Source organism: Pempheris klunzingeri, chromosome 1 (genome assembly GCF_042242105.1).
Source record: "Pempheris klunzingeri isolate RE-2024b chromosome 1, fPemKlu1.hap1, whole genome shotgun sequence".
In the NCBI taxonomy this organism is placed as follows: domain Eukaryota; kingdom Metazoa; phylum Chordata; class Actinopteri; order Acropomatiformes; family Pempheridae; genus Pempheris; species Pempheris klunzingeri.
The window spans coordinates 1,899,303-1,921,479 of record NC_092012.1 but is presented as its reverse complement, the minus strand read 5'-3'; the positions used below and the strand labels follow the sequence as shown (position 1 = coordinate 1,921,479).

General features: G+C 44.5%; 2 protein-coding genes across 7 annotated transcripts in view; both read left to right on the top strand.

Annotated features, from left to right (window-relative positions):
• The window catches only part of ppfia1 (PTPRF interacting protein alpha 1), a 46,683-nt gene extending 44,316 nt beyond the window's left edge, over nucleotides 1-2,367 (top strand). For 4 of the 6 annotated variants that reach the window (XM_070832262.1, XM_070832256.1, XM_070832239.1 and 1 more), the window contains one exon: nucleotides 653-2,367. In XM_070832262.1, the coding sequence (XP_070688363.1) occupies nucleotides 653-714 (62 nt within the window). In that variant the 3' untranslated portion in view covers nucleotides 715-2,367. Of the gene's footprint in view, nucleotides 1-298; nucleotides 364-630 lie in introns of all 6 variants that reach the window. The other 2 variants (XM_070832267.1, XM_070832246.1) reach the window with 1 other exon arrangement.
• Nucleotides 2,368-4,299: 1,932 nt separating this feature from the next.
• On the top strand, nucleotides 4,300-21,840 carry cttn (cortactin). The gene is made up of 15 exons (XM_070832278.1): nucleotides 4,300-4,416; nucleotides 6,050-6,148; nucleotides 6,276-6,349; nucleotides 6,442-6,571; nucleotides 8,144-8,254; nucleotides 9,087-9,141; nucleotides 10,724-10,834; nucleotides 11,682-11,792; nucleotides 14,382-14,492; nucleotides 17,334-17,389; nucleotides 17,920-17,989; nucleotides 18,088-18,401; nucleotides 18,845-18,971; nucleotides 19,309-19,377; nucleotides 20,251-21,840. Exons 2-15 carry the CDS (start codon nucleotides 6,065-6,067, stop codon nucleotides 20,385-20,387), a joined length of 1,560 nt encoding a protein of 519 aa, XP_070688379.1. The 5' UTR covers nucleotides 4,300-4,416; nucleotides 6,050-6,064; the 3' UTR covers nucleotides 20,388-21,840.
• Nucleotides 21,841-22,177: the final 337 nt, after the last annotated feature.

Below are 22,177 nucleotides of genomic sequence, written 5' to 3'. Positions count from 1 at the left end.
AAACAAGCTCTTCTAGTGGACCTACTGTGATCAGGTGCAGTTGTCCCAAAGGATTATTACATGCTACAGTCCCTGCAGTCTGCCCTCTGCTGCCAGCTGAGGTGATCTACTGGACTAATTCTAAAATGTTTGTCCCTATCAGTCATTTCAAACCCAAAATATGTACGTCCAGGTTTAAAATGACCAAAATGATCCATTACCTCTTCTTGAATGGCTTTTGCTGCTTTGCCGTTTGTTTATCATGCTTGTGACTAATGGCACGTCTTTGCATGTGATTTCTGCCAACATGGAAACGCAGGGAGTCAGTCTATACAGAGGCTGGACACTGCCACAGTCAGGACCTACTCTTGTTAACATACAACGGTAAGACGACACTCAGCCACTTACGGTACGACACGGTACGGCTGCAGCCTCGCTGCTCAGCTGCTCCTCTCTTGTTCCCAAGCAGACAGCAGCTTTCTTGTACTGCAGGTACTCGGCTCTAATAACGCACGTTGTACGCCTCTCCTCTCCTCTCTTCCCCCTTTGTGTCTCCTACCTCCCTCCCTCCCTCCCTCCCTCACCCATCCCCGGCTTCTGCCCTGCTTCCCCCCTCTCGTTGTCCGCTCATCTCCGTCCTCCCCTTCTCAGTTTATCCTCATTATTTCTATAGGTAACCGCTGGTCAGAGGATGACGGGGAGTTCCCTGCATTCAAGACCAGGATGATGAACTGAAATGACCTGCGAGGACACTAAAAAGATGTTTTGTGTTTTCTGTCGTCACCACAGAGAAAGACCTTACTCACCGATCTCAGTATCCCCAGAGGAAACTTTCTAGATTTATCGACATTTGTTATTATATTTATGTAAACCAATGGGACATTTTAATTGATTTTAGAATTACTATGTAATCCTTTTTTTTTTTTTTTTTTTTCTTTCGCCTCTATCCCCTTAATCAACCCACTTTTTAAGAAAACCATTTCTCCACTGTGCCCGTATTAAGCTCAGCTCTCAGATGTATGTAACTGAATGTTTCAGCTGTCTGGAGTTTGTATATTTCTACCAACAGACATTTTATCTAATCTTTTTTATAATCCTGATTCTATTGACCAGATGTATGTTTTTTTTTTTTTTCCTTACTTTGATTTGAATTCTAATCATTGAATTTATGCTTAAGTGACTTTGATATGTGACATAACTTAATTCATATCCTTTGCCCTTTTTAACTGTTGTAATTTTTGTAGCTTATTACCTGTGATTTTTGTGTAAATGCAGCTCTTAGGTCAGCGTATGTGTGAATATCAGACAAAGTTGCTGGAGTTGTCCGACTGTTTCACAAACTGCTCAACACTGTGAGTCGGCCATTCGCCGTTTGAATAACTGCTGGCAAGCCCGGCGATGGCGACAACAGATTATCATGTGAAACACACAGCATATTTTCCTTTTCTCTCTTTTCTATTATTTTCCATATCTGCGAAACCAAAATGAAACTCTTGAATTTATGAATTAAAGCCATATAAAGGTAGCAAAAAAAAAAAACCTACAAAAAAATAACAGAGGGCTTCTTTCGGATGCAAGTGGAAACAGAATTCGAGGTTCTCTCTCTGGTTGACCTTGCATGCGGAAACTTTGTTCACATATCCTCCCTCCCTCCCTCCCACGCCGAGCTCACCCCTTTAACAGAAACAAAACCTCCCCCACCTCCGGAGACACACACACACGGACGGACTCGCTCGTACGGGAGGACTTGAAACGTACAGACGAGTCTGACAAAGTGTGGCAGCTCCTTCGATGGACCAACTTCACCGAGGCCTCGGTCGATCCCCGCTGTGACTAGATGACCCTCAAGGCGGTGCGATCCACCCACAAACCCCCTTTTTTAAAAAAAAAACAACCAACAAACACTTTGTACGAAGACTTCATATCAAGCCTTATTGTTTTTTAACTCCTCTCTGTCATCTGTGTCCTATTTATTATCACATCATCATCCACGTCGTGCTTCGTCACTCGTTCTTTCATAGCTGAAGTTTGCTCCTATGAATGTAGCAGTGCCCCCCCCCACACACACACACACCTCCCATGTCCCCAACACTGGTTCCTCCGTTCGCTTTCACGGCAAATGAGAAGGAACCGAAGAGTTTTTCTTTCACCCTACATGTAGCTCAAGATTAAAGTAGAAAAGCTTTTTTTTTTTTTTTTTTTTCTGTTTGTGATTTAGTCATTTATGCACAATGCAAATCATGTTGCTGTTTTATTCCTGCTCTTCCCGTTGAATCTTCTGATCTTGTAACAATGATGTACAGTCTGAGTACTTATAAACTATTTTTATCACAATATTATTTATTGCTTACTTTCAATAAAATACTGAAACTTATTTTCCACTGCAAATAAAAAGACTGAAGCTCGTCTTTTCAACAATCTCCCACCTTTTTTTCCCGTCCTGCTTCTTGTTCGCTCGCCTCAGTTTACCGTAACACTCAAATGTTTATTGTCATATATGTAAAGATAAAAACGAGTTTCTGAAGTTTATTTTATCTGTAAAATCCTGGCTGAGGCCTTTTAAGCAACTTTATAAGATTAAAATACTCAAAACTATATAATTTATGGAAGTTATGAACTACAAAGACGAGATTAATGGAAAGTTAACATTATTATTCATATGGAAAAGTAAAATACAAATAAAATCAAAACGGGTGCAGCTGAAATGTTGAAACGGCAAAATAATATATTTATAATATTTAATAGTGAAGAAAGCAAAGAGTTAGAGTAAATTATATTAAGAAAAGTCCATCACGTTCTCTTCAATGAGCTTTTGAGATTTTTCAAACATTTGTTGAATAAATCAAACTACTTTTTGGATCTTTTTTTTCATAATTCTATGTTGTAAATATCTCTGTTATATTTTTATATTTTATATTTATGTTCCTTGATTATCCACCAATGTAGAAAAAGGTTAATTTCTTGCAGTGTGAAAACTTTAATAGGCAGTAAAACCTGATTTTGATTCTGAATTTGTTCCACAAAGATGAGAGATTTGGCTAAATTTAATTGAAACAATGACATTTTTTAACTAGAAATGTCGGTTCTTCGACATCAGTACCAACTGGATAGATTTAATTCAACATGATAAAGGTTATCATCACTATAATCACTTTGCTCCACACATCTGCAATGTGAAATCAATTCATTTACATATTTATGCAAATTTTTAACGTAATCAGTCCACACCCATGTTGGTTATTCTTAATCATCATGTGCAGTCTATTTATCTTATATCTGTATACTTCCCTCTACTGCATGGTGTTCTATCTAATTTTTACTAAAAGGCAGTAATATATTTATATACAAACGATCGGACACATTAAATCACCACTAAATTCTATTTTGAACTTCTTTTTCCCTCGAAGACGAGACACTGAGGAGGCTGACTCAACAATTTCAGTGAAATTATTTCAAGAAAACAATAGTATATAATATATCTGGGGTAAGTGAGCTCGTAATTTTCATCATCAAAACCAATTTAGATCTGATAAGTTTGAGGTAAACTTTGTTTTATTTAGTTTTACCTCACTTCACACTGTGCATTAGTGTTTAATTTATATATAACTTATATATAAGTTAAACAACAGGTGCCTATATAAGGAGAATATAATATAAGATAGAATAAAAAGCTATGCAGTATATACAAATATAACAAAGAGGTTGTACTGTAGTAGAATGGATGATGAGTGAATTATTGAACCAGTCATCATCCATTCTACTACAGTACAATCTCTTTGTTTTATATATATATATATATATATATATATATATATATATATATATATATATATATATGTATATATATATATATGTGTGTGTGTGTGTGTGTGTGTGTATATATATATATATATGTATGTATATATATACTATATTGTTTCTGCTATTTTGTATACTTCTTCACACTGTAGCCGTACATATTCTTTTATATCTCCTCCTGTCTGCTGTAACACTGTAAATTTCCCTGTCGTGGGACTAATAAAAGAAAAATCTTACCTGATCTTATTTTATCTTAAAATGGTCAAATTAATTTGTTTCCAGATGGAAGCTACATGCATATTTGAGTAAATGTACTTAGTTACATTCCACCACTAAAAACAGGTCAGATTCTTCCACATTTCTTAACTGTACGTTGTCTTTTCACCGGTTTTTAAGCAGAAAAATGACCCAAAAATAATTTTAAACTAAAATCACCAGAACCTGTCGGCCCCGCCCACCCGTGACGTCAGAGCGGGATACTGGGAGAGCCCGGAAGAGCCGCGGACAGCGCGAGCCCGCAGATTCCCAGAGACGTTTCTCCGCGAGCGGACCGCATCCACCGGGGGGGACTTTTCTTCTTCAGCCCGAGTCCGAGTCCGAGTTCAGACTCCGGTCTGGTCGCCACCTTGGTCGCGGAAGGTGAGTCTGTGGTTCGGTCGGCGGAGGATGCGGGGAATGTCTTCCTGTCTCGCGCTGAGTCAGTCAGTCATTCCAGAATGTGTGTTAGCTTTAGCCAGCTAGCTAACTGGGAAACTGGAACAGGAAATACCACAGGCAGGCATTTACACACACACACACACACACAATCAGCTCAATTCCGACATTTTAAGGCTGAATGTCACTCAACGTTAAACCCAAACGTGTCGGTAAAACCGTCACCGAGACGGGCGTCCTGCCACCGACGCCTGTCCGCGGGTGGTCGTCGGTGTCAGCGCTCCAAAAAAAAAAACACCCAAGACTGTTTAATTAGCTGCATTTCAATGGGGAAACTACACACACACACACACACGCGCCTGTGGAGATGACACTCCTTTACATATGTGGCCTGACCTACTTGGATTGAAGCACACTAGTAGTATTAATAGTGCAGAGGGATCGAGCTAACCTGTGTCCACACAGGGAAACACAGCCTGCTGCACCTGGATGAGTCCAAGCTACCAGCTGCTGCCTGTTCTCCACACTGTACCTACACCTTCCCTCCCCACAGGGACCAGGGAGTTGTGTGAATGTGGCTGAGGGCAGCACATGGGTGTGGTTGTGCTGCTGGGGCAGGGAGATGCTGGACTTCCTGGTCTGAAGACGTCCCCTGGTCCCCCCCCCCCCTCCTGAGGTGGATGGAGCCACGTCTCCTGCTGCAGCCTCAGATTGAACGCGGATGCCGGCCGCTGAGTCAGGAATTAGGATTAGCACAGGAAGCTTTTGTAGCAGGAGTTAGGTGGCAGGTCGCTGGAGATCACCCAGGATCCATCACGTAGCTCTGCAGCATCTCAGTGCAGGTCAGGGTGGTTCAACGTAAAAACCATGATTAAAAATGTCTACACGTCTACATTAATACATTATTGGTTCCTGTAATCACTCCACAAGTGCTGCAATACGATTATTTGTCATAAACTCTCTTTAATTGAGACTCTCGTCGTTTCAAGAACTCAAAAACTGAGGGTTCAAGTTTCCCAGAGATCAAGCTGACGTCTCCAGTTGTCTTGTTTTGTCCGATTAACAGCCGGAAACACAAAGATATTAGATTTAAAATGATGTAAAACAGAGAAAAGCAGTAAATCCTCACACTGAAGGAGCTCAAACTAGATTTTTATTAACCGTTAACTCTCCATACTGTCCATATTGACCTGGAAGTGGTTTAGATGGAGGTGAATCTGAAACATCAACTGATTAATTAGTTTGTCAGTTGATTAAAAACTAGTATTTTTTGTTCTGTTGTCCAAGTTACAGCTTCTCACATGTGCTGATTTACTGCTTTTCTCTGTGTAATTCCATTATAAAGTAAGGAAACAGATGTTTTTCTTTCGTTGTAAGATAAATATGATCATACCTGCAAAATAATCGCAGTTCCCAAGCCAACATCTTCCCCTGTCTTGTTTAAAGATCCAAATATATTTAGTTTTTACTGATACTGGAGAGACTGGAAGCAGAGCGTGTTGGTAGTTTATGGTTGATAAATGACTTTAAAAGATTAATATCTTATCAAAACGTTGTAATTTTGTACTTTTACACTGTAAAAAGTGTCTTTCTTTCTAATAAAGTCTCTTTTTTCCAGTGTGTTGCATTAAAGATGTGGAAGGCAGCAGCAGGACAGTCGGTCAGTATGACTGTAAACGATGGAGGGGACGACTGGGAGACCGACCCCGACTTTGAGGTACCGTTGCAGGCTGCTTCCTCCAAACGTTTCCCCTTAAGTTTCCCCTTAAGTTTAAGTTCTTCTCCGTCCTCCGCTCCGCTCTGCTCTTTTCCATTCACCTTTTTTCTTCCTGCTGGATTTCTAGAATGACGTATCGGAGAAGGAGCAGCGCTGGGGGGCCAAGACGGTGACGGGCTCCGGACATCAGGGCCACATAGAGTGAGGAAGCAAATCTCTTCTTTTCCTTTGGTACTGAATGTGGGGAAAACCCCCAAAATGTGTGTCCTTACTCTGTCCTCCTTTTGCCGTAGCATCCACCAGCTGCGTGAGACGGTGTCGACGGAGCACACCAGCCTGAAGCAGAAGGAGATGGACACCATGCCCAAGGCCTCGCACGGATATGGAGGAAAGTTTGGAGTGCAGCAGGACCGCATGGACAAGGTGTGAGGGGCCTCTTTAAGGATGATACTGTTGTATTTTAATATCATAAGTCCCCCGCAGAAGGAGCCTGACCTCATACACTGTGAAAAATTGACCTTTTGCTATAATTAACGAGATATTTCAACAGAAATGATAACAAATTTGTAGAAGTAATAGTTGTGAAATATCAGAGAGCGGTCCCAACGCAGCCCCAGATAGAAACAAACAAAGTTAAAACATAATAACTTAGTACGTTTCAACTGTCTCATGTTAGCCAGCTTAGCACACAGTTGCTAATGCTAAGCTAGCTGTTGTTGGCAGAGAAAGGCGGCTGGACAGCGCTACATGTAAGTTACTCATGTTTTAACTTTAATTCAGGTAGTTTTCTACTAGCTAATGTTAGTTAGCATCTTACTTTGGGGCAAAATAAGTTTTCTTCTGTTGATTTTCAATGGATTCAGCTGTGAGTGAAGGTCCTCTGCTCTGTTAAATCCATGTGAGACTCCTCTGCTCTAAACCCTGAGGTTCTATATGAACACTGTTTTGGCTCCTTTGTCCTGAAAGCTTTCAGCACTAAAACTAAGTGTGTCCTCAACAGACTCACTGCAAGCGTGACAGTTTCGGCTGCTACCGTAGGATTAGACAGAAGCCGTCTGATCTTAGTGAAGGGTCAGTTGTAACCAAAAACAAGCAACAGCTTTGCAACGAAACAGGTTTTTTTAACCAGCCTGAGCTTCATAATCACAACATTTCATCCTATTCTGACATGCTCGTCCAAGAGGAGGTCGTTCTGTCACGTTCAGGTCGTCATCATCAGTTCAGTTTAACAAACACACACTCGCTCTCTGATTTCAGTCATATCATGACTGTTCCTCCATCTGTGGGTCACCGATGTGTGCAGCAGCTCACCACCACAGCTGTGACCCATCTGTCCAGTGATGTCCGCCATTCACTGGACTCTGAGCTCGTGTGCAGCCGTGCTACAGTGATGATGATGAAGTCTTTAGCTGTGTTCTTCTTCTTCTTTTGAGGGGTTGAACTAGTTGTGGCCTTTTCCTGCAGCTTGAGCTAAATAGAAACCAGCTTTGTATGACTAAAATATCTGCTATCATGTTTTCTTTGTCAACATTATCACAAATGTAAATGACCTCAGTTCTTTGAGCCTCTGCAGCACTTTCTGTAATGTTCACCACAGTCAGTGTGTGTGTGTGTGTGTGTGTGTGTGTGTGTGTGTGTGTGTGTGTGTGTGTGTGTGTGTGTGTGTGTGTGTGTGTGTGTGTGTGTGTGTGTGTGTGTGTGTGTGTGTGTGTGTGTGTGAACAGGCTGAGTCAGTCGTGGCCGTTTCACACTTGATAATCTCTCCTGGCAAGCAGCTCTGTCCATCCACACCTTTCTCTCTCTGGGCCGTGCGGTCACTGCAGCGTGAATGTGATGACCGAGCACTGTTTACAGCACACCGTGTGCATGTGTGATGAGTCAGACGTGACCACCTCAAACCGCCGGCTGTGTTAACACCCCCCCACACACACACATCCATCAGATGTACCCTTACTGTGCTCTTTGTAACCAGAGTTTGTGTCTGTTTCTTGACAGAGTGCTGTGGGTCATGACTATCAGAGCAAGTTGTCCAAGCACTGCTCCCAGACGGACACCTCCAAGGGCTTTGGAGGGAAGTATGGAGTGCAGGCTGACCGTGTTGACCAGGTACTTCCTGTGGCTGCCCACCACTCGACTGGGCTGATAACATCTCCTTGATTTTGTGATTTCTTTTTAAATTTAAGGCCCAGTGCTCCCTCTTGAAGGAGACTATTCCCCAGAATCTTTACATATTTTTGGTCAGATTGTCTCTCTTCAAAGCCACCAGACTACATTAACAAAATCGGTAATTTAACCTCGCAGAACATTGTAGTCGCTGGTCTTCTGCTTCCTTGATGTGATACTTTGTTTGTGTTATTGTGTGACTATTGTGGTGTTTTGAAAAGTTCAGATCCAACACAACATTTCTGTAACACACAATAACACAAACTCTTGAGGAAGTGGTAGAGCAGCAACTCCTGTGTTCTGTGAGCTAAAATCCCTGTTTTAGTGAATGTAGTCTGGTGTGTGTGCTGTTTGTGGTTAAACAAACAGGATCTTCCAGGTCTCTCTCTGTAGGGATCCTTTCCATGATGCTGTCACACACTTAGAATAACACTCTGAGCCTGTCAGTGGATCAAACAAGCTCTTTTAGTGGACCTACTGTGATCAGGTGCAGTTGTCCCAAAGGATCACGTTGCAGCCATCGTAATCTGTTTTGTGGCTGCTGGCTGAGGTGATCTACTGGACCAGTTCCAAAACTTTTTGTACCCATTAGTCATTTCAAACTTAAATTATATAAAAGTTGGGCCCAGGTTTGAAAATACTGGATTTACCCTTTAAAGAACATCTGGGCTGAGACGTTTCCAGGAAATATTCCTAATCTTTGTACTTTATTAAACATTCAGTTTGAATTTTTTCAGTGGAATAATTAATGTTGTGTCTTCCTCTCTCGTTGCAGTCAGCTGTTGGGTTTGAGTACGCCGGGAAGACGGAGAAGCATGCCTCGCAGAGAGGTGACGCCACAACTCTTCGTCTCTTAGCCCCACATCACCCCGTAGTTTATTTGTGCAGACCAGTAATGTTCAGCTGAATCCGTGTCCTCATTCAGTGGACACATTAATGATCAATGTCTAAATTCGCCGTCTGTCAGCCATTGAGGTTTTGTTCACAGTGTAAGCTTTCCAAATTGCCTGCAGGAGCCACTTTTCCCAGCCACAAACAGTTTGATGAGCGTCTGGCCGGTGGCCAGCTGCTCCCTGTAGGCGTCTGTTGTACTGATCAGAAGCCGCTTGATCTCTGCTCCGCCAGGATCCCACTGTCCCGACGGAACATGGTGTCGGCTACTTAAGCTCTTGTTTTGTATTTGATTTCCTAGCATATTATAAGTCACAGAGCAGAGCGGCCTGCGAGCACCATGATGCTGCTCTTGTCTTTTTTTTGGCTCTGTACTCCAGCACATTGGATCTGAAACCAAAGTATTAACCTCCAGTGTTCAGTGTGGAACTGTTTCCCCTCAGGGAGGAAGGTAATGGCGCTATAGTTTCTACATAGTTACAACTTAAACACTTTTATCTACGAGTCACCAGGACATGTGAGGTCCAGTGTGCTGGAATAAAACTTAGACTTATAATAATGTTTGCACACTGCAACTGTATTCACTATGAACAGTGAGCCCAGTGCTCTGGGAGTCCGCCCTGGCTTCTTAGCTTTCCCATGAGCCCGTACTGCCATCACCTTTGAGTTGCCTTCATCCCCTCTGAGTACAGAACATTTGCCCAATTCCAATGCTTCCTCAGTAATGTGACTATTTAACAACAGTGCAGACGTCTTTCCTTTTGCACCACCAGCAGGACAACACACAGTCTGAGGGCATTTTCACACCTGTCTTGTTTAGGTGGGTTGAATCGAACCCTGGAGCGTGTCCCCCCCCCCTCCTGGTGTGGTTTGTTTCAGCAGGTCTGAACACTCGGCCGGGCTGAGACCCTGTGGAAGAGGTGGTCTCGGTCTCGGTCTCGGTCCGGCTACAGACGAGCGGTGATAAACCTCAATGTGACCCAACTGCAGGAAGCCCTGCTCCTTTCTGGATTAAACAGGCTCCCTTACACAGCCCAGTTCAGCAGGATAGATTCGTTACCCCCCCTGAACGCTCTCGCCCCTTCAGTGACTCCAGCGCACCAATGCAGTAGTTTCAAGCTGCAGCTGCTCCTCATTTTCAAGCTGTATCGCTTTCCTAAAGTCATAAATGCAAACGATGTGATAAACGATGACTGGGGCTGTGATCAAGTCGTCTCTCCACTGAGGTTTTTTACTCTTTGTTTACTTCTAATCAGAGAGCAGTTTTGGAAGAATGAACTGATTGGATGAGAGCGAACGATCTCTAGGTGTGAAAATGCCCTCAGGGTTTGTTTGGTAGTGAACATGTTTGTGTTTTAGTGTTTAGATTTTTCTGGCTAATGCTCGTAAATGTTTTGGGAATTTTGGAATTGGGCTGCTTCGTGACCACTGCTATCATGCTGCTTCACCCTGACCTTTGACCCTTGCTTCCCTCCCTCCCTCCCTCCCTCCTTCCCTCCCCCCCCCTGCTTTGCTGTGTAGACTACACCACTGGGTTTGGGGGGCGATACGGAGTGCAGACAGATCGCGTTGACGAGAGCGCAATGGGCTTCGATTACCAGGGCAAAACCGAGAAACATGAGTCCCAGAAAGGTTTGTCTAGATTTCCCATTAACCTGGAGAGGTGTGGAGACAATGTGGTACACACACACACACACACACACACACACACACACACACACACACACACAGAAACAGCTTGGCCTGACTGTGAGAGCAGCTCCGCTCAGGTCCTAGCAGATCATGCTATTTTGCATTTCTTCCCGTTCCTTCATTCCTCAGCCTTTTGCCTGCGTGTCGAAGGCTGCAGTCGGGCTTTGTTTTCGTTGTAGCTCCTTCGGCTCAGCTGCTTGTGTGATGTGATGTTTGTCTCCCCCAGTGTCAGATCACACAGTCTTACTGTAATAACTTGGAGGACGTAGGTGGCCACATCCTGTCTGACAGGCTGTCTGCCGCCTCCTCTCAGATTTCAGGTGATTCGGCTGAGACGTGCCAGCGCCTTCTGGTCTGTGGCTTGGGCCGGACCCAGCTGGATTTTCTGGGGGAATGGGATATTTTAATTTGGTGCTCTTGTTTTTTTGTCCTTTTGAACAAGCCCTTTGTAGTGAGGGAATCACTTCTCCTCCAGTTCACTTATTCTTTTTCTTGTGGCAGATACCCACACTGAAATATTCCCAGAATGCCTTGTTGGCGTCATGCAGGTCTTAGAGACTAAAAACATGTGATCATGACACCAGATAGAGTCAAAGTGCAAACACAAGAGAAGAAATGCTGATTTACACCAAACCTCATTTCAGTGTTGACAGTGCAGTTGCATGGGGAGAAGAGTATTTGGTGGAGGACTTGTTTGCCTTGTGCAGACTCTGCTCCACCACTTCCTGTCTTAACTTGTATGTTTTTCTCCCCCTCCTCTGCTCTGCTCTGCTCTGGCCACCGGCAGATTATGCCAAGGGCTTTGGCGGCAAGTTCGGTGTTGAGACCGACAAGGTGGACAAGAGCGCCGTGGGCTTTGAGTACCAGGGCAAGACGGAGAGGCACGAGTCACAGAAAGGTTGGTGTCATCGTTCCCACTCAACAGGAGAAAACACACACCAGAGAGAGTTCATTCTCCAAATGTCCTGCTCAGTACAGATCTTCTCACATTCCCCCATAACCAGACTATCACTGACTGTGTCCTGTCTCCAGTAACTCTAACAATAATACTTATAATAGGAAAGAAGAACCAAGTACTGCTACTAGTAATGTATGTGTAGTGATTTTTATCAGATATGTTGTCGATAGATTGAGATAAATGCTTTTCTAGCACTCTTCCACTGATTAAGCAGCCTGCCACCCGTCCGATTGGCCCTCCGGACCCATAAACCTGCTGATAACACATCAGCAGCGATGCGTCACTCCCTCATATCTGTCCTGACTCGCCTGGACGCTCGGTTGGAGCGCAGCAGAGCTGAGGGCTTTACCTGCAGCTTCTTGTCTGACACACCTGCGCAGACTTCACAACACACACGTTGTTCTACGAGCCGATGTCGAAGGCGTAGGTGACCTTAAGAATTCCCCACAATGCAACGGGCTGTGTTATTAATGCCTGGGTTTGCATATGCGGCGCGGGCTGTGATAACTGGGTCACATGCTCTGATAAGAGGGCTTTTGATAAAACAGTCTGCTGAGAGGTTTAGTACATCACACAGGAGCTGGTTAAACTTTACAATGACATAATTTAATATATGTGTAAAAATATTCCTCCTAACAGGCATCACAGTCTGTACAGCTCTGTGTCTCATGGTCAAACCTTTTCAGTCAGTTATTTTTTTTACAATCAAGTTTTTATTTCACTCCTCACTGTGAGACAAATTGCCATATGGCAGTATAAGAATAAAACATGGTACAGAGTCATGTGGACAGAGCATTATACAATTATTCCTCAGATTTTCATTCCCTTTTTCAACAAACAAGGGGAAAAGGGAACATAACTATATACAACCAGGGAGAGGATCATCTTTATATGGGAGTCAGATCAGAATACCTGCAGCGAAGTCGTGTTGCTCTTAAGTTAGTTTCAAGTGTTTGGGCCTTACAGGGAGCTCAGAGGTGAGGGTCTGTAGACATTCCTTCAGTTCACTACCTTAACAAAAGTTAAGTGTTTGACATATTGAGCCCAGTTTTCCCAGCGTCGTGCAAAAACATCCATCTTTAGATTTAAAGAAAAAGTAATCTTAATCTTTTCCATCCTATAAATCTCCTTTGTTACATCAATCCAGTTGATTATTGTGGGTCTCGCTGGAGTCAACCACCTTTTTAGTCGGAGCTTTTTTCCCCCGCTGCCAATAAAATACCCTTCTGGAGAGATATAACCTGTATGTCCCTGCAGTAGCTCTGGATGCTCTGGCAGTCCAGAAAAACATGGTTGGAAATCTGTTTTTAATCTATTTCTTATAAACCTATTTTATAATCTAGGCTGTCCAAACACTAGTTAAGTATTTTAAATCTGCTGTGAGTCAAATATTGTGTTGCGTCTGAACCAACCCTGTAAAAACAGTTACACAACGACACAAACAAACACACTGATCCAGGGATGATTACGGCTGTTTGTGGTTAAACAAACAGGATCTTCCAGGTCTCTCTCTGTAGGGATCCTTTCCATGATGCTGTCACACACTTAGAATAACACTCTGAGCCTGTCAGTGGATCAAACAAGCTCTTTTAGTGGACCTACTGTGATCAGGTGCAGTCGTCCCAAAGGATCACGTTGCAGCCTGTTTTGAGGAGATCTACTGGACCAGTTTGTACATTTTGAAGCCCATAATATGTAACCATGAAATCTAGTGATGTTTAAATGTGCTGTGCTCCTAGAATAGATGTAGATGTAGGTGGGGCAGTATGTTACCTTCCACTGGTGCCGCGGTGGCTGATTAATATCTTTGGTTGTCGTGTGTGATTACAGCCGATGTTGCAAAGCAGTGTGCTGCTGCATTTAAGTACCGTAATTTTATTGAGCGCACCTGAATATAAGCCGCACCCACTAAATTTAAGAAGAAAAAAGAATGTGTACATATAAAGGCCACACTTGTCTAACATGAGATATTTACACAGAAAGATTTTTTAACATTTTTAATGAAATAATAATAATAATAATAATAAAATACCGTAGCCTACCATCTTCATCTTCCTCCTGCACCCTAAAACCACTGAAGTCGTCTTCTTCAGCTTCCGTGCAGCAGCTCTATTTCCTTCTACGACAGTCAGACCGATCGCCTTTAACTTAAAAGCTGCATCATATGTGTGTTTTCCATATTGAGGATGTGTGCATGAAGCGCAGAACAACTGTTCAAAACACAATCAAACTAGCGTCAAACTAGCGCATTATCTCTTCCATCGGTCTGTCTCGCTCTTGTGCTTCCTGCTAGAGCGCCTCCTGGAGGCCGTTAGCCCGTGAAAACTCTATAAATTAGCCGTATCATTGTTTAGGCCGCAGGGTTCAAAGCATGTGAGAAAATGTAACTGAATTAGCAGAAGTAGTAGTATCTGATTTCTTTTTATGAACAGCCAGTTTCATGACGATGTATACCAACAGTGATAATGTGGTTTTGTCCATATCACACATTCAACCAGATGATCTCTGCTCTTCTCTGTGTGTCTGCAGACTACGTGAAGGGCTTTGGGGGCAAGTTCGGCGTGCAGACGGACAGACAGGATAAGTCGGCGCTGGGATGGGACCACCAGGAGAAACTACAGCTCCACGAGTCTCAGAAAGGTACCGCAGCAGATCTGGTGTCTGTGGGTTTCACCGTAGAAGCCAGATAAATGACTCATCTTCAGCTCAAGCTTATCAGCTCACAGCTAATGTTTGACCGTTTCTAGAACTTTGACCAGCGAGAAAAGCCGCCAGACTTCAGCCCAGACAAGCTGTCTGCTTTGAGTTTAACACTCAATGTGTTTTTGCTGTGAAAGCTCCACTTCCTCTTCGGCTCTGATGTGGTTTCGTTGTGGCTTTGGATGTGGTCTTTCAAAGGTCGATCGCTTCCTCAATCTGCGGCTCGGCTAGAGGAAGTGAAACCACAGCTCGGATGTATATTTGCACGTCTCCGTTGTTCAGTTGGCCAAAGCTGCAGTCGCTTCACACACTGGTTCAGTCGTCCCACGGCCGGCATCAATAGAGCGCTTGTCCCCTCAGAGCAGTGACGAGGTGACAGAAACTGAAACTGACAGAGTTTTGAACCACAGCTGGAGCAGATGTGTCCTGATAGACAAAGTCTCCTTTCATTCTTCCTCGTGTGTCACCTGCAAATGACACTTTAGTACATCTGTGGCCTTTTTTCTTTACTAGTAACTATGTCCAATGTATAGTTTACCCCCCACCACCACTGACTCTCACTCTTTTTTTAGGAAGCTATCAACGCTAAAAGTATGTACCACCTTCCATTTTTAGCCTCTTCTTGGTTTGTTTTTGTTCATTTCTTTGCTAGAACACAAGAGGCCGTCACTTTGGGCCATGTGATGTATGTTTCATGTAAACATCCTAGAAAACAAGCAGAAATTAGCCACAAATTACAACATCTTACCTCATTTTGATTCTAGTTTTCAAAAGGGAGTTCGCAGCTGTTTGTTGATTGTGTGGCGTGTATTTAGAAATGACCCAGAAATGGGGAGCAGGTACTAAAGAGGTGAGAGGCTGAATCCAAATGTGAGAGCTGAGGGAGAAAGGAGACTTTCTGGAGATGTCCAGAGACTTCACCAGACTGTGACCTTTCAGTTTCTCTAATTACCTACAAAAAACAAAAGTAACTTAGAGCGTAAAAGCTACTTTAGTCAAACACCACTGAAATAGAAATAAAGGCTCTAGATGTGATCAGAATACACTTTATTATTGTAAAGTAAAGTCACAGCTGTGCAGCCTGATGGCTGGAGACCAACAACAGAAGGTGTTCCAGTTTACTAGACTGTAAGTTTCCACAGTAACGAGTGAAACGGTCGTCTTTCACATTTAACCTTCGTGGTTTTCGTGCCATCGCAGACTTGACTTGATGCCACAGTATGTAGGAACGAAGTCGGGCTCAGCGCTGAACGTCAGGGTTCAGTCAGAGGTTGGTGTTGTGAGGCAGACAGGAAGTGAGGCACTGCAGACCTGCCGAAGAGGGAAGCGCTCGGTGTTGATGGCCGCCGGCCGTGATCCTGTTTAGAGGGACGCTGGCGATGATTTTAATAGCAGGAATGTATCTTCAACATCACGTGAAATAGTTTAAGAAGGTGCTTCCTCAATCTTCCTCTTTTAAAAACCAGTATGAGTGTTTATGAGTCCAGGAAGCGGCGCCTGGAGAATCATTGTCTCTACATGTCTGTCTGTTTCTGTGCACATATGTGTGTGTGTGTGTTGTGTTGCAGACTATAAGCGTGGGTTTGGAGGGCGGTATGGGGTAGAGGTGGAGAAGCAGGACCAGTGTGCCCTGGGCTATGAGCACAAGGAGAGCCTGGCCCAGCACGAGTCCCAGAAAGGCACAGAAACCCCCCCCTGAACACAACACCCCACCCCCTTCAGTCATGGCTGCTTTCTTTTAAGTGCCTTCCTGTCCTGACAGATAACTGCCCCCCCACTGCTAAACCTCGTCCCACCTCTGCAGCACCAACCGAGTAACACGAACAATGTGGACGAGCTCAGATCACCTAAAATTACAAAAAGAGAGAGACGCAGGTCAGAGGACATGAATCAGGGATAGAAAGGTGATATTTGTTTTATCTTAGAAGTTTGGAAACATGTAAAAAGGTTTATTTAGCAGCTGTTCTGGAGCATTCGATCACATCACATGATATTCACCAGCAGATGCACTTTCTCACTTGTATGTACATAACGATTATTATCATTCCTACTGCTGCGTGTTTTAGTGGCAGCCAACACAAACTATTTACGTGGCATCAGGCGTAAACACAAGTTTGATTTGTGATAGTTTAACCTCACAGTTGAGCTGTTTATTATCATTATTATTATTATTATTATTATTAGGTTTTCTCCAGTAGTTTTCTAGTGAAGCACTTGTCTGTGTCGGTCTGTGCTGCTCCGGTGTGGATAGTTTTGTTTTGTTAGCAGCCCTCTACCTGAATGCAGACGCCCCGTCACCTCGGCCCCCCCACCTCCCTGATCACCGCCCTGCTGTTTCCCTTTTGTTTGCTTCTGCATTTGTTTTGTGCATGATGTCGTACGGCCACCGAGCTTCTTACCGAGGCCTCCTGCTGTGACCGCGCAGACACGCCGTTGAGCCAAGATGGCCGCTTGACCCCCAGCTGTCTGGCTTTACCTCACGACTCTCCCCTCAGTCCCTCCCCCGTCACTGTCTGCGTTCAGTTTTGTCTCTACAGGTGTGCATGAGCTCGTCACCCCGTCCCCCGACCCCAGCAGCACTTCCTGTGAAACCAACCACAGTCCGCTTCATCTGAACTCAGACCGCTGTGTGTCTCTGACAGCGAGCCACAGTTCAGCACGAAGGAGAAGCTACGTGAAACTGAACGCTCGATTAAAAAGCAGTTCTGATGACGCCGGCTGTGGTTGAGTCATTAATGTAAAGAACGTATTGACGCTTCCTTTTCTCCTGCTTGTCACCAGATTATTCTAAAGGATTTGGAGGGAAATTTGGTGTCCAGAAAGACCGCATGGATAAGGTAAGGAGTGTGTGTTACAAAAAACATTATTATTATAATGTTAATCATTTTCTTCAAGTTGTTTCTAGTTTCACCTGAACTCTGATTGGTTACATGACAGTTTAACACCTATTTCTCCCACTCTGGTGAAAAACTGAGGCCCTTTTTACCCAGATGATACATTATTGCCGTGAAGAAGAATCCTTTGAGTCGGCTTTGCTTTTTTTTTTACACTGAACCAAACAGCGGCGGAAAATTGCCACCTCAGTGTGCCGGCTGTCCGGAAGCTAAAGTGGCCTAACGTGTATCACAACAGTGTCTGGTGGCGTCGCATGTAAAACTTGACCACTGTTCTGTTTAAGTACGTTTTACACAAACATTTAGGCAGAATAGCGGCGCTAAATTCCCTCTTTGCCGACTTGAGCCCCTTTTAGAAAAGTGAATTTCAGGAGTTTTGGCTCCACGATGAGAAGAAGAGTCTGAGATGTCTGATGTAAAGTGGTATTTTTCTTGGAAAAGTGAACCCTGATCTTAATCTCTGGTTGGCGCAGAGTGCGGGGACCTTTGAGGAGGTGGAGAAGCCGAGCCCGTCCTACCAGAAAACCAAACCTGTGGAGGCTGGTAAGCTCTTCGTCACCATCGGCCGAGTCTGAGTCTGAGCGTTAGGCAGCGTCTGAACTCGTCGCCTCGTTTCTTCTGTCTGTGACTTCCCTCCTCAGCTGGCAGCAGCACAGGAAGCATCAAGGCCCGCTTCGAGAACATCGCCAAGCAGAAGGAGGAGGAGGACAAGAAGAGGGCCGAGGAGGAGCGGGCGCGTCGGCAGGCCAAGGAGAAGCAGGAGCAAGAGGAGGCGCGCCGTAAAATCCAAGAGACGGCCAAGGCCCCCTCTCCTGTCCCTCCTGCGAGTCCCAGTCCCACCCCCAGCCCGACCCCCCCAGTCCAGCCAGCCGCTGCTCCTGCTCCTGCTCCTGCTCCAGCTCCAGCTCCAGCTCCAACTCCAGCTCCTGCTCCTGCTCCTGCTCCGGCTCCACAGGTGGGTCACAGTGCTCCCTGTTCAGTGGCCTTAACACTCCTCAGGTAGAGATAGGACTGTTTTCCACTGGAGGTAAACTGCACACACTCCTCTTACTGTAGAGCAGAGCCATCAGGAATGTAAAGAAAGGAGCATATGGTGGCTGTTAGTTAGTTGTGTTTATTCTTTTGGGCTGGCAGCAGTACAAGTAACAACCGAGCAAAACCTGGAGCCACAATGTGGAGAGTGTATAGAAGGTAGGATAACTATAAAATATCAGACACAACTAGAATAGAACAGAAAGGCAGGATTTAAAACCAATAAAAGACGACAGAGTAACATGAAATAGAGGCCCAGCAGAAGTGAGCTAAAGGAAACGGTAGCATCATCTCATCAGCTAACAGCTTTAGTATTTCCTGCAGAAGCTCGTCTCACTTTAACAGACGGTACTTTTGTCTCGTCAGACCACAGAGGAGCCAACCTACGAGGCCGCCGAGGAGAACGGCGAGCAGCTGTATGAGGCGGAGCCACAGAGCCAGTACGCACCGCAGGAGGACCTGTACCAGACCCCCGAGGAGACGGCGGCAGGAGGTGAGGCTGCTCCTCCTCTGTCTTTTCCCCTCCAGCCTGGTTTCCATGCTGAAATAGGCAAATGTTCATATGTAATTTATTAGAATTGGTCATTAGCCACTTCATCTTACTGCCACCAGAGCAGAGAGTTTTTAGAATCTCACTATGAAAATGTTTTGTCTGATTGTAAACTCATAGAAAAGCACAGTGACGGACTTTAAAATAACTTTATTGTCCACAAAGGTGGAAAACAGTTTGGTCAGACTCGTGCCTGTGAGATAAACGCCTTCAGACGTGTATGCTGCAGCCAGAGGGATCCTGTCTTCACTTGGACTAACAAACCGTTTTCCCCTTGCAGACGGTCAGCAGTACGAGTACGGCGAGGACCTCGGGGTGACGGCGGTGGCCCTGTACGACTACCAAGCAGGTGAGCCTGAGCGCTGCTGCAGCTGCAACACACACAACTTACAACCCTAATCAATCAGAGTCTAGAAACCACGATCAGTGGATTTGATCTCAAAGTAAACTCATGCCGCTGGACCAACACTTCCACTGCAGTTACCACAACACCTCCTGTTTCACGAGGACATTCACTGATCTGATCATCTGAAACACATTCTGGATCACTTCTGGATCACCAGTCAGAAGTCAGAACTGAATCCTGTCAGATTGATGGAAAGGATTAAACGTACAGAAAGAGAAATGTGGGTCTAAATGTACCTCAGACATCTAATTCAGGTGTTTTTTAACCTATTTTGGAGCCTAAATCACCGGTTGGTACAAAACATTTTGGAATTGGCTGCAGTGTGATCCTTTGGGACGCCTGCACCTGATCACAGTAGATCCACTAAAAGAGCTTGTTTGATCCACTGACAGGCTCAGAGTGTTATTCTAAGTGTGTGACAGCATCATGGAAAGGATCCCTACAGAGAGAGACCTGGAAGATTCTTTTGGTTTAACCACAAACAGCCGTTATATCGCTCTCTTCAAGTACTTTGATCAGACAGTCGCCCCAAAGGTTGTTGAGGTGATCTACTGGACCAGTTCCAACACTTTTTGTACCCATCAGTCATTTAGACAGTAAAATATGTGAGTTTCATCGTTTATTAAAGTTGTTCAGATAGATCTTATATCAGTTGAGTCTATAAAAACTGTCTGTGCCAGAGGAGTTCAGTTCCAGAAGGAAAGCTGAGATTTTCCCCATTTTAACCAACAGTGAAAAACTTCTTACTCTCAGAAAACAAAGAAAAGAAACAAACCTGAGACGCTGAAGTTTCACTGATCTCTTCTCTCGTTGCAGCCGGTGACGACGAGATATCCTTCGACCCTGACGACATCATCACCAACATCGAGATGATCGACGAAGGCTGGTGGCGAGGCGTGTGCAGAGGCGCCTACGGCCTCTTCCCGGCCAACTACGTGGAGGTTCGGCAGTGATGACGCCGCTCCCGCCCCCCTCCTGCCAAGATGACCCGTGTCCCTGTCCTTGTGCGAAACAAAGAGGAAGGAGACCGTTTTGCTTTCCTTTTTCCACACGTTGGTCTTTTCTCTCTTCACCTCATCTTAGCGCTTCGACGCGGCGAGACGTCCTCAGGTCTCCTGTCTGGCTTTCTGTTGCTCTCCTTTTCCCCTCCCTCCTCGACCTTTTCCACATTCGCTCCGTTTCTCTCCGTGCAGCAGAAGTCTGGGAGGACGAGTCGCCTCAGAATAACTCGCCACCAAGAGAATAGATAGAACTCGTTATCTGGGTTTGGAAAAAAAAAAGAAAAAAAGGCACAAAGCTTTGCTCTGCTTTGTAACGGCTCCAAGACGCAGCTTTGAGCATCCAAAGCTGCGTCTTGGAGCTTTTTATTTTTCTAGGTACAGTGTTAGAGCTGAGCTCCACGAGCAGTGGATCAGGTGTTGTTGCTACATCACACGCTAGAGAGAGAAATGTAGTCTCACCAAAGACCAGAGCAACGACAGCAACCAGCCTGAATCGTCTTAAACGCGTCCGGCTCAACCTTAACGTAGTGGGGAAACAGCAGCCCTCCTCTCTTATGATGCACGTAAACTGTCCAGCACATTGAGTTTGGACCAAAAAGCCGACAGACACGACGGCGTAAAGTTTCACAGGAGGTCAAATTTCCCTCCTGACTGTCGCTGCACTCGCCGGGGAAACGTTCTCCCTCTTTCCTGAACGCTTGCCCCTCAGTCGCAGGGTTGATTAATTAGAAACGATCGATAATGAGGTTTCCTCCTTTGCTGATGTTCAAACGGGGCCATGGAGTCTTTGACTTCAACTCCACTGTGGCGAATCACAAGCTAAACAAACACTACAGCTGCGAGTATTATTTTAATCATCTCCACACATTAACTGTACAGAGATCATGATTTACGATGCTTTGAGAAAAGAGATTTGAAGACGTATTTTTGTTCCCTGTGGTTTCCTTCTGGACGGACTTGTGTTTTGGCGTCTTGCTTCCGTGAACGTTTGGGTTTTCGTGTCATAATCTGTCGAGTCGCTCGTCGACCTCGCAGTGAGTGACCTTTTTAAAACAGGAGTGAGAGAGTGTGTGTGTGTCGGTGTGTGTGTGTGATCTCCAGACATTAATTATTCCTCACAGACGGCAGGTGTGACGTACCAGCCGTCCAGTGTAGCTCCAACAGGTGTGTGTGTGTGTGTGTGTGTGTGTGTGTGTGTGTGTGTGTGTGTGTGTGTGTGTGTGTGTGTGTGTGTGTGTGTGTGTGTGTGAGGGCTTTCATTCAATTCATCTTTGGGGTTTTATAATAAAAAAAAAGTGACCTTTTCAAATGCATTATTTTTATCTGTACCTCTGTTTGCTTGAGTCACATCATTACCTGCTTGTTCTTTTTTTTTTTTTTTTTAGTTTCAATAAATAAACTATGAACGATGAGCTCGTTTGGAGTTCGTTATTGTGTCACATTTCTGAAGTTGATTTAGAGTCACTGGTTATTGGTGGTTAATTAGGCTTTAAAATACAAAACAAATAAGTAGATTAACATTTATCTGGGCCAGGACCTCCTCTTTCCTCTTTTTTGGCTGAACAGAGATTTGCACACGAGTATTTAGCAGATGAATTGAAATAAAAAGCTTAATTGTTGGCAGACGATGGTCAATACCACTCGAGATAGAAACGGAAACCAGGACTTTCCTCAGACCAAAATCTGGTCCTTTTTACATGCAGAGATGTGACCAGAGAAAACCAAGAAATGTCCATTTAAAA

What these genes read in the sequence shown, in the direction of transcription:
- cttn (XM_070832278.1), top strand. Translation starts at nt 6,065, where the DNA reads ATGTGGAAGGCAGCAGCAGGACAGTCGGTCAGTATGACTGTAAACGAT. An exon ending in GAAGCATGCCTCGCAGAGAG is followed by an intron (nt 9,142 to 10,723) that starts GTGACGCCACAA and finishes TTTGCTGTGTAG; the next exon opens with ACTACACCACTGGGTTTGGG. An exon ending in AACCAAACCTGTGGAGGCTG is followed by an intron (nt 17,990 to 18,087) that starts GTAAGCTCTTCG and finishes TTCCCTCCTCAG; the next exon opens with CTGGCAGCAGCACAGGAAGC.